This window comes from Trichechus manatus, unplaced genomic scaffold (assembly GCF_000243295.1).
Source record: "Trichechus manatus latirostris isolate Lorelei unplaced genomic scaffold, TriManLat1.0 scaffold00121, whole genome shotgun sequence".
Lineage (NCBI taxonomy): Eukaryota > Metazoa > Chordata > Mammalia > Sirenia > Trichechidae > Trichechus > Trichechus manatus.
Genome location: NW_004444057.1, coordinates 2,091,464 through 2,103,781, shown reverse-complemented (window position 1 = coordinate 2,103,781; position 12,318 = coordinate 2,091,464). Strand labels below are relative to the sequence as shown.

The 12,318-nt window shown below is 32.9% G+C and overlaps 1 protein-coding gene across 13 annotated transcripts in view; it reads right to left on the bottom strand.

Moving 5' to 3' along the window:
- The window catches only part of CSNK1G3 (casein kinase 1 gamma 3), a 167,747-nt gene that overhangs the window by 30,849 nt on the left and 124,580 nt on the right, over positions 1–12,318 (bottom strand). For 9 of the 13 annotated variants that reach the window (XM_023738677.1, XM_023738674.1, XM_023738675.1 and 6 more), the window contains 3 exons: positions 2,659–2,744; positions 2,452–2,536; positions 583–731 (listed from right to left, as the gene is read on the bottom strand). In XM_023738677.1, the coding sequence (XP_023594445.1) occupies positions 583–731; positions 2,452–2,536; positions 2,659–2,744 (320 nt within the window). The remainder of the gene's footprint in view (positions 1–582; positions 732–2,451; positions 2,537–2,658; positions 2,745–12,318) is intronic. The other 4 variants (XM_004384283.2, XM_004384280.2, XM_004384281.2 and 1 more) reach the window with 1 other exon arrangement.

The following is a 12,318-nucleotide window of genomic DNA, read 5'->3' as shown; positions in this document are numbered from 1 at the left end:
AGTAAATATTCAATTTTTTAAGAATTGTCTCTTCAAAGAAAGAATTTAATGACATTTCTTTAAATGAGGGAACACCCATCTCACAATTACAATTATAAAACCTGCAAAAACTGAGTACATTTTTAAAAATTCAAACATACTCCAATTTATAAGTATCAATCTATCCTAAAAGACTACGTATAGTATTATCACTGTCTTAGTAAGACTGTCATAATAAGTAAAACTTATTTTAAAAAATAAATAACAAATATTTTAAAAGACCACTAGAGTAAACAAAATTAGCTGACATTTAATCATTAGAATATTATGCAAAAAAAGTGTATTTGACATAAGAACTAAATCGGGAATAAAAAGTCCAAAATAACTTATTATTCTAGAATGCAGGGAGTCCAAATGTAGGGTTTTCAACAAAATTCAAAGAATAATTTTAGCACTGTACTACCTTAAGAAACGTCCATACAAAGGAAATAAAATGAATCATTTTTAAAAATTATTTGTTCTCAACTCTTTTCAATTGAAGGATTTGTACTGTTAAAAAGATGAATACTATAAATAGTTTTTATTATATAGCATAGTACTCACCAACTGTTTACCAATCCAGTCATATTCATAATCAAACAAATATCCTTTTCGATCAAACAAATCAGTAAAAAGCTTTCTTAGGTAGTCATAGTCTGGTTTTTCAAAAAAATCTAGCCTTCTTACATAACGAAGATATGTTGCCATTTCTTCTATAAGGGAAATTAAAATTATTTTGATTGAACTCTTTTATAATTGTCATTAATAATAACATTTTAAATGTCTAAAAGCAGGCTATATTATAAAAGCATGAAATATAACAAAATTCTATTGCAATTTTAAATCCTTTGAATTTTAATATAATAAAATTAAAAAGAGAAAAAGAAAATAGGGACAAAAGAGAAATGAGAAGTTTAGTTTAACAACCATTATTTTTGCTTCATTTAGAAAAGGTTAAAGTTTTTATTTTATATTATTATTTTTAATATCTTTGATAGTATTAGACGTTGAATTATCAACTTAAAATGTATGATTACTTAATCACAAAGCACCATAATCAGCCCATAAGTTTAAATTTTAAAATATTAGTGGGAAATGATTTATATGGAAGCATTCACACTGGTTTGCTAGAGTCCCTTTAGAACCGGTGGTATACATTAACTGACCAATACAGGATTAAAACTCACAAATTTGGCTATGAGCAGTGCTAATCAGCTGAGCTAGCTAAATAAAGTTAAAAAATGATCTCCAAAATATAATACAGGAACACAGTGTAAGTCTTATTTTCTGGTCATATAATTAACAATTATTTCATAATATACAAATCTCTGCACACCACTGTAATGCTCAATTTTTTTTTTTTTTAAGTCATGCTTTCCAGAAAGAAAAGGATAAAAAAGCCATAAAACTCAACAGACAAAATGGTGAGCAACAGAGTGTTTTACCATCAGCGCAGAGATCATCACCACAGAAAGAGATGGTAGGTTATGCCAAGTTGCTTTTCTGCTCCAATTCATTCACAGTAACCATTAAGAACAGGATGATACACAGACCAATGGGAAACAAAAGTAGTACCCAGTGACCTTCCTTACATGTTGACCCTGTCACTACTCCACTTTGCAGCTGGTCACCTGTCTAATTTACTTGGGCACCCCCCTCTTCCCTGCAGTAATTTAATGACAGCCAATCTGTCTACACATAAACTGCTAGTACCATCAACGGATTTTCTTTAAATCTTTCAGTTCTAGATGTTATAGGAAGAGAAACGCATAAATAAAAAGTTTAAAATAAATTATATCAATCCTAGTTTCTTCTCTTTCCACTTTACACAGCCACACAAAACACAGCAGGTATTTTATTACATTAATAACAAATTATTCTTAGTAGGTTGATTTAGAACCTGTATTAAGTAAATTTTTGTTAGCTTAACTTAAGCTGTCATAATCTACTTGAAAACTAAATTATTTTCATAAATCCATACTGCTACCCAACATAAAATTAGCCTGAAATGAGTAAGGTTAGTTAGGTTTTACTGTCTTCTCAAAAGTAAACTAAATCATACTTCACATACCTCTTTTGAGCATGACATGGAGACCCAAATGGCTAGCATCGTACACCAAAATTTTACACCTAGTATTCCTTAGCAAATATTTTAACTTACTACAAGTATGTCCTCAGAGAAAATATTACTTCAGGTGGTAATGGTCTACACTGATAAGAAATGGAATTTTCTTCTACTACCATCTTGCAAATCAAACGCACAAAACTGCCCTGTGGTCTATGGATAAAATGATGGCACCTTTTAAATCACATTTTGAACTCATTTTTTTTTACGGCATGAAAAAAAATGTATTTATAAACTTAAGCAATGAAAATTAACAGTTCTGGTTTCCAGTGTATAAGCACATGTATCAATTTGGCATTATTCATTACCCGGAAAATTTTCACATAACACTTCTATTGGTGTGGCTCGCTTTGTATCTCCAATTTTCTGATACCTCTCTTTTAATGTATCAGCCTAAAATAGAAAAAAAAAAATCTTGAGAAGGTAAGAATTTTAAAAGCATTTAGTTGGAAGAGAGGACCTTAATATATATTAGTACGTTATAAAATTCAATAAGGAAACACAAAAACAATTACCTTTAAACCTTGCCAAGGAAGACTGCCTCTCAGAAAATACATGAACATATGACCTAAAGCTTCTAAATCATCTCTTCTACTTTGTTCTGAAATATAAGAGAAACATAAATTTCACTTTCCTCTACCATTTCAGGATGCAAAAATGGAGAAATGACTCACTATGTTTAAATTAATTCACAAAATTTCAATATACAGACACAAAATACAGATCTAGTACCCATAAATGACAAAATCATGCCCAACTATGTTTTTACTTTAAAATTATTACACATTTTTTTAAATATGCCATTATGAGTTTTTAGATGCTACTAGCAGATTTATCCCCCTACATGTCTATTCATGGAAAGATAAGGTGTAAAATAAACAGGGTTTCATGGTCAGAGAGTCACTGTGTGCTACAGCTCCCTCTTAAGATTCACAACATAACATACTAAAGGGTCTAAGAGGCCCCAGAGTTGAAAGTACTCAAGTTCATTTAACCCTATATTAGAGCACAAAACTTCCATCACACCTATTCTCCATTAACATTATAAGCAATTAGTATTTTGTGTAATATATTTTAAGAAACACGTGTTTGATTCATCCCAACATCAATAACCCCTCTACTAATACCAAAAATATACTGCTAGAACAAACTGCCACTTTCAAACTGCTGTTGTTGTTTTCAGTAATGAAATACTGTATAGTGACAATCACAGACTAAGGCTTAGGGAGATACTTATAAATATTTGCTGACATATAAATACTTTTTGGCATTATAGTTAAATCCTTACGATTTCTTGATATGTTTTAAAATAATGCAAAAACACTAACAAGCAGTGAAAGAAAAAATACTTTAATAAAAGGATATTCCTATGTGAGATGTTTTACCCAACTGAACAGTTTATCATTATACTGAGGAAATGTAAATGCTTTCCAAAAAGCAAACTTTTCAAAGCATGGATCTCAACTAGGGTAAAAAGGTCAGAAAAGGTTTTAAATTCTACTACGTACTCTCGTAACATTCTATACTTGCCTTTTTTTTTTTTTTAACACTTCTTACAGTTAAAAAATATGTTTGTGTTATTATTTAATCAATAATGGCTGGCACAGAGCAAGGAATTAGCATATACTGTTTAAATAAACGAATATTTGACAATATACAATACTAGATATATGTTCCTTTTCTATAAGCATAGGAAAAATATCTATAATCATGTTCATCAAATTATTACTAATTAGGGGTATAGAGTTTGGGGAAGAGAAGGGAGACTCTAACTTCTCATTTCATACTCAAAAATGTGGTATAATGGGAAAGTTTTTGTTCTTGTACTTTCTGTTATAATAAATGTATATGCTATGAAAAACAACAAAGCTTTCATAATAATTAAGTTAAGTGAACTTAAAGTTCCTTTTAAATCCATTCATGAAAGTGGAGATGTGAATAACATGAAAAAATAAGTAATGTCTTTTATAACTAAAATTTTACTTGAGTAGGTCCTGGAAGTCTTAAGAATGAGAGGTCATGCAAAGAAAACACTATTTCTGAACTCCAGCTGAGAATGAGAATCATCTTTGCAACATTTATAAAATTCAAGTGAGCAGGCCTACTGCTGGAGACTCTGATTCCTTGAATACGAAGTAGGGTAAAGGAACATGCATTTTAAAAAGCTTAGCAGATGATTCTGAAGTGCAGGCAGATTTGACAACCACTGAAAAAGAAAGTTACTCTTTTTTTGAAGCAAAATTTACGTATAATAAACTACATTCATTATAAGGACACAGTTTGCTAAGTTTGACAACATACACACCTGCTAATTACCACCACGATCAAGATGCACTTCCAATACTCCAAAAGCTTCCCATTCTGTCCCTATTCTCCCCCTTCTCCTACGACCTTCAGCCAACTCCTGACTTCAGGCAACCACTCATCTGCTTTCGGTCACGATAGATCAGATCTGATTTTTTATAGACCTTCACATGAATGGAATCATACAGCATGAACTCATGTGTCTGGATTCCATCTCTTGGCATAATGTTTTTGAGGTTCATCCATGTTGTTGCATGCATCGCTAGTTCATTACTTTTTTACTGCTGAGTAATATACCTGCTGATACACATTTGGGTTGCTTCTAGTTTGGCGCTACTGTGAATAAAGCTGTTATGAACATTCTTATATGAGTCTTTGTGGGGACATGTTTTCATTTTTCTTGGGTAAAATCTGGAAATGAGAATGCTGCATAATATTCAAAGTGTGGGTTTAATTTTATATGAAACTGCCAAATTGTTTTTCAAAGATGTTGTAACATTTACATTGCTACCAACAATGTATGAGCTTTCCAGTTGCTCTAGAGCCTGTCCAGCATTTAGTTTGGTCAGTCTTTTTCATTTTAGGCATTTTTGTGGCTGTGAAGTGTTAGCTCATTGTGATTTAATTTGCATTTCACTCATTACTAAAGTTGTTGAATATTTTTTAATGTGCTTACTGGTCATTCATACATCTTTCATTATGTATAAATTGCTTGTGAAGTGTCTGTTCAAGTATTTGCCCATTTTTAATACTGGGTGGTTTGTGTTCTTATTACAAAGTTTTGAGAGTTTTTTATACATCTACTCCTCACGTATCAACTATCTCATTATCCAACATTTAGCATTTATGACAACAGTAAAAAATCTACTACCCTACTACTTTGCACGTTAACAACGTACGTCTGGCAGTAACAAATGCCAAGGTGCGAGGTGAGAGTAACGCTGGCTATGATGGTTATGTGTGTCAACTTGGCCAGGCCATGATTCTCAGTGGTTTGGCAGCTATGTAATGATGTGATTTAGCAGTTATGTAAGGATGTGATTTGGCAGTTATGTAATGATACAATCTGGCAGTTATGTAATGATGTAGTCATCCTCCACTTTGTGATCTGATTTGGTCATCCTCCATTTTCACATAACACTGATTTTCGCATAACGACTTGGTCTTTGGAACCTAACCATGCTGATAAGTAAGGAGTGGCTGTACATTCTAAACACAAGTTTGTTTTAAGATAAAGTTTTGCAAATATTTTCTCCCAGACTGTAGTTTGCTTTTTTTGTTTTCTTAACAGTGTCTTTCAAAGAACAGGAGTTTTAGATTTTGATGATGTCCAGTGCATCTTTTTTTTTCATTCATGCTTTTTATGTCCTACCTAGAAAATCTCTGATTATCCCAAGATTGCAAAGATTTTCTCCTTTTTTTTTTTTTTTTTTTGTAGTTTTGGTTCTTATATTTAGATATATGATTCATTTTGAAGGGAGATTCTGGTATGGAGTAAAGGTATAGACACATTTTTCTCAATAGTAATAACCAGTTATTCTCACATAGTGTCTTAATAAGACTATCCTTCCCCCTTGAATTACTTTTGCACTATCCCTTGAAAATTAACTGACCATCTCTTTGGCCTATTTGATCTATACAGATCTATTTCTGGACTCAGTATTCCACTTATCTATGTCTATCTTTATGCCAGTATCAACCGAAATAAGAAGAAAGGACAAAATAATGATAAATGAGAAAATCAATGACCACAAAATGGATGATTAATAGGAAAAAAAAAAATCAAAAGCTAGTGATTTGAAAAGTTCAATTAAATCACTGAGCCCCTCACTAGGCTCAAAGACAGAAAATATAAATTATTAATATCAGTAGCAATAGAGAGGGCATCACTACAGATCCTACAGATATTACAAGTATGATAAGGGAATATTATAAACCAAGTTTGTGCCAATAAATTCAACAATTTAGACGAAATGGACAAACATCTTGAAAGCTACAAATTATCAAAACTTTCTTAAGAAGAAAATGTGAATAGCTCTATATCAATTAAAAAAATAGAATTCATGATTCAAAACTTCTCCAAAATAAAACCCAAGGCACAGGCAGCTTGCCTAGCGAATTCTATTAAGCAGTTAAGGGACAATACCAATTCTATACAAACTCTTAGGAAATAGAAGAGAAGGGAACCCTTCCCAGTTTTGTTACCTAAACTAGACAAAGACATTACAAGTAAAGGGAACTACAGGAAATATCCCTCATGTACACAGACGCAAAGATTCTTCAGAAGAAAATACACCATGACCAAGTTGGATTCATCCTAGGAATGTAAGGTTGGTTTAACTTTCAAAATTCAGTATAACTGACCATATTAACAAAATAAATTGTAAGATTATCTCAAAAAATATAGAAAAAGTAACTGACAAAATCTAACATGCATTCATGATAAAAATTCTCACAAACTAGGAACAGAAGGAAACTTGTTCATACTGGTAAGTGATAAATATGAAAAACCTACAACATAATTCTTAAATGGTGAAAAACACAATGTATCAACCCTAAGATCAGGAATAAAACAAGGATGTTCACTCTCACCCTTTCTATTCAATATTGTACTGGAGATTCCTGTCAGTACAAAAAAGCAATTAAAAGAAATGAAAAGCAGCCAGATCAAAAAGGAAGAAAGAAAACTACTTTTCTTTTCAGATAACATGATTGTATATGTAGTGATTTTTAAGTAATTTTTTAAAAGTTTAATTGAACTAACACATTTATCAAGGTTACAGAATATAAGGTTCTACACACACACACACACACACACACACACACACACACACATATATATATATATAAATTGTATTACTATACTAGCAAGGAATAATTGGAAACTGAATTTAGAAAGCAATATTATTTACAAAAAACCAAAAAACATGATATAGGGATAAATTTATCAATGCATATTCAAGTATATTATAGCCTATAGTTTAAAAGACTAAATGATATATAAAAATATCCTGAGTCCTACAGTAGGGCTCTTTGTTAAAGAGAGAAACTCTGTATAAAAGGAAATTCTCCTTCTGAATTCCATCCAAGGGGAGCTTTAGTAACCGCATTACCAACGAGCCATGATCATAAGATGATCTCCTCTATATGGTTGTCATTAGTCTCATAATCTACACAGTATTTAAAAATTAAAGTCATAAAAATACAAGCTACTAAAATAAATCTATTCATTTTAATTACTAAAACTCATTCTGAAACAATCCTTATCCTAATTTTCTTTGTTTTCTTTCACCATGTAGTAAGTAACAAAAGTCGTAAGGAAGGCTTTCTCTCTGAAACACAGTAACTAAAGAACACCCCCTCGGGTCTTTAAGAGTTCTGTTACAGGAAATAAAATCTCCCAAAAGTAATCTGGCCCTTATTAAACTCTCTACACATTTTTTTAAAACACTAAGTACAAAGGCGTGTTTGAAAATGGATGTTTTTCCTCAAAGTCAAGAATCCTTATTATAGGGAGTGTGCTATAAGAAACTACAGAAATTAAAAAGTGATGACTTGCTTTACAACAGGTATCAGTAAAGATTCCAGTAAATCGGTTCTTCAAAAACATTTAGAAGAATCAATCAAAATTTTCCTCTCGAGGAACATATGTATCATATAAAATAAACTTAACTAACACATATTAAGAGCATAGTATCGTCAAGGCTTCATACACGTGATCTTTTAAAGCTATAACTATGCTGAAAAGTAGCTATTAGTATCCAAAATAAGGAAACTAAGACTCAGAAAAGCTAAGTAACAAACCCAAAACTACATACCTAGTACGTGGAAGGCAGGATTTCAACCCAATTAGGTGCACTTTTTTTTACTTCAGGGAACCTACTAACTAACCAAACATCTATTGCAAACCTTCTGTAATGTTCTTCTATTTAAAAATTCTACTATTCCTTCGATCTGAGAACAAACAACATCAGACCACAGGCTGAATCTAGGACACAGGATTGTACTAGACAGATACCAACCTAGGAAATGAACTCTTAAGGACTATACAAAACCGGAAGATTTACAACAGGAAACCAGAGAGGTTAATCTGTAAATGACACAAATATTAGAACAATAAAAGAGGGAATAAACAGTGTAGGTATAGAACCTTCTAATGGAGAGGAAGTCAAGGCAATACCAACTAATAATAGACTGGTTCAAACCTAGGAAGAGAAGGGTAAATTTCAAGGTAACTTCAAAGAAAGTTAACAAACCTACTCATCAAAATAAAGAAGAAAAACATAAAGTCTCAGCAAAAACAAAACAAATGGAAAAAAATCCACAAACAAAAGGAATTTAGCACAGGAGAGAAACAGGAACAAAGAAAACGTCAGCACCACAAAAAAAGCACTACAAAATGACAGCAATAAACTCATATCTATCAGTAATTACACTGAATGTAAATGGCCTAAATGCACCCATAAAGAGATGGAGACTGATAGAACGGATAAAAAACCAGGATCCATCGATAATGCCATCTACAAGAAACACACCTTAGAAACAAAGACGTAAATTTATTAAAAAACAAAGGTTGGGAAAAAATATATCAAGCAAACAATTACCAAAAAAGAGCAGGAGTGGCAATACTAATCTCAGATAAAACAGATTTTAAAACAAAATCCACCATAAAACAGTGACACTATATAAAGATTAAGGGGATGATCCATCATGAACACATAACCACAATAAACATCTACGCACCCAAATGACAAGGCTCCAAAATACATAAAACAACTCTAACAGTACTGAAAAGAGAAATTGACAGTTCAACAATAATAGGAGACTTCAACACACCACTCTCGCTAAAGAACAGAACAACTAGAAAGAAACTCAACAAAGATACAGAAGACCTAAAGGGCACAATCAGCCAACTTGACCTCACACATACATAGAACACTACACCGAAGAGCTGCAAAGTACACGTTCTTTTCCAATACACATGGAACGTTGTCCAGAATAGACAACATCTTAGGCCACAGAGCAATCCTCCACAAGCTCCAAAATGTGAGATAATACAAAGTATCTTCTCTGACCACAATGCCATCAAGGTAGAAATTAACAACACAAAAAGCAAGGAAAACAACACAATTACATGGAAACTGAATAACACCTTGCTTATACATCACTGGGTAACAGAATAAATCACAGATGGAATCAAAAAATTCCGAGAATCCAACGAGAATGAAAACACATCGTGCCAAAACCTTTCGGACACAGCAAAGGCAGTCCTCAGAGGACAATTCATAGTAATAGATGCACACATCAAAAAAGAAGGAACAAAATCAAAACATTAACTAAACAACTCTAACAAATAGAAAGAGAACAGCAAAAAAGCCCACAGCCACCAGAAGAAAGGAAATAATAAAGATCAAAGCAGAAATAAATGAAATAGAGAACAGAAAAACAATAGAAAGAATGAACAAAACCAAAAATTCATTCTTTGAAAGGATCAACAAAATCGACAAACCACTGGCCAGACTGACAAAAGAAAAACAGGAGAGGGCACAAATAATCCAAATAAGAAATGAAAAGGGCAACATTACAACAGACCCAACTGAAATAAAAAGGATCATAATAGAGTATTAAGGAAAACTATACTCCAATAAATTTGAAAACCTAGAGGAAATGGATATATTTATTAAAACACACTACCTACCCAAACTACAACAAACTGATGTTGAAAATCTGAACAGACTCATAACTAGAGAAGAGACTGAAAAGGTAATAAAAAAATTCCCAACGAAAAAAAAGCCCTGGCCGAGATGGCTTCACTGGAGAATTCTACAAAACATTCACAGAAGAGCTTGTACCAGTACTACTCAAACTATTTCAGAACATAGAAAAGGAAGGGATACTTCCAAATTCATTTTACAAAGCCAGCATAACCCTGATACCAAAACCAGGCAAAGACGCCACAAAAAAGAAAATTACAGACCAGTATCTCTCATGAATATAGATGCAAAAATTCTCAACAAAATTCTAGCCAACAGAATTAAGCATCATATCAAAAAAATAATACACCATGACCAACTAGGATTCATACCAGGTACGCAAGGATGATTCAACATTGGAAAATCAATCAACGTAATCCACATCAATAAAAGGAAAGAAATGAATCACACAATCATCTCAATTGATGCAGAAAAGGCATCTGACAAAGTCCAACACCCATTCCTAATAAAAATTCTCAATAAAATAGGTATAGAAGGGAAATTTCTCAACATAATAAAAGGCATCTATGAAAAACCAATGGCCAACATCATTGTTAATGGAGAGAGGCTGAAAACATTCCCCTTGAGAAGTCCTAGCTAGAGCAATACAGCAAGAAAAGAAATAAAGGGCATTCAAATTGGTTATGAAGAAGTTAAACTGTCCTTGTTTGCAGATGATATGATACTATATATAGAAAACCACAAAGACTCCATGAGAAAACTACTGGAAATAATAGAAAGATCCAGCAGAGTAGCAGGATACAAGATAAACATTCAAAAATCCAGTGGATTCCTACACACTAATGAAGAGAACGATGGAAAGGAAATCAGGAAGGCAATACCATTTATAATAGCTCTTAAAAAAATAAAATACTTAGGAATAAATCTAACTAGGGATGTAAAAGACCTATACAAAGAAAACCACAAAACACTACTGCAAGAAACCCAAAGGGATCTACATAAATGGAAAAACATACCATGATCATGGATACAGAGACTCAATATAGTGAAAATGACAATTCTACCCAAAGCAATTTACAAATACAATGCAATCCTGATCCAAATACCGACAACATTCTTTAAAGAGATGGAAAAACTAATCATTAACTTTATACGGAAAGGGAAGAAGCCCCAAATAAGTATAACACTATTGCAGAAGAATAATAAAGTAGGAGGACTTGCACTACCTGACTTCAGAACTTACTATACAATTACAGTAGTCAAAACAGCCTGGTACTGGTACAACGACAGAGACATTGACCAATGGAACAGAACTGAGAACCCAGATGTAAATCTATCCACCTACGGTCACCTGATCTTTGACAAGGGCCCAAAGTCCATCAAATGGGGAACAGACAGTCTTTTTAACAAACGGTGCTGGCAAAACTGGATGTCCATCTGCAAAAACAATGAAACAGGACCTATACCTCACACCATAAACAAAAACTAATTCAATTTGGATCAAAGACCTAAATATAAAGCCAAAAACTATAACGTTCATAGAAGAAAAATAGGATCAACTCTAGAGGCCCTAATGCATGGCATTAACAGGATACAAACCATAACCAACAACACACAAACTCCAGAAGATAAGCTAGGTTACTGGGATCTTCTAAAAATGAAACACTTGTGCTCATCAAAAGACTTCACCAAAGAGTGAAAAGAGAACCTACAGACTGGGAAAAAATTTTGGACATTACAAGTTAGACAAAGGTCTAATCTCTAAAATCTACAAGAAAATCCAACACCTCTACAACAAAAAGACAAATAATCCAGTCAAAAAACAGGCAAAGGAAATGAACAGACACTTCACCAAAGAAGACATTCAAGCACCAACAGACACATGAGGAAATGCTCCTGATCACTAGCCATTAGAGAAATGCAAATTAAAACCACAATGAGATACCATCTCACCCTGGCATTACTAGCAGGAATCAAAAACACTGGAAATAACAAATGTTGGAGAGGCTGCGGGGAGATTGGAACTCTTACGCCCTGCTGGTGGGAAATATGCAACCATTTTGGAAAATGATATGGCGCTTCCTTAGGAAGCTAGAAATAGAAATACTATATGATCCAGCAATCCCACTCCTAGCAATATACCCAAGAGAAATAAGA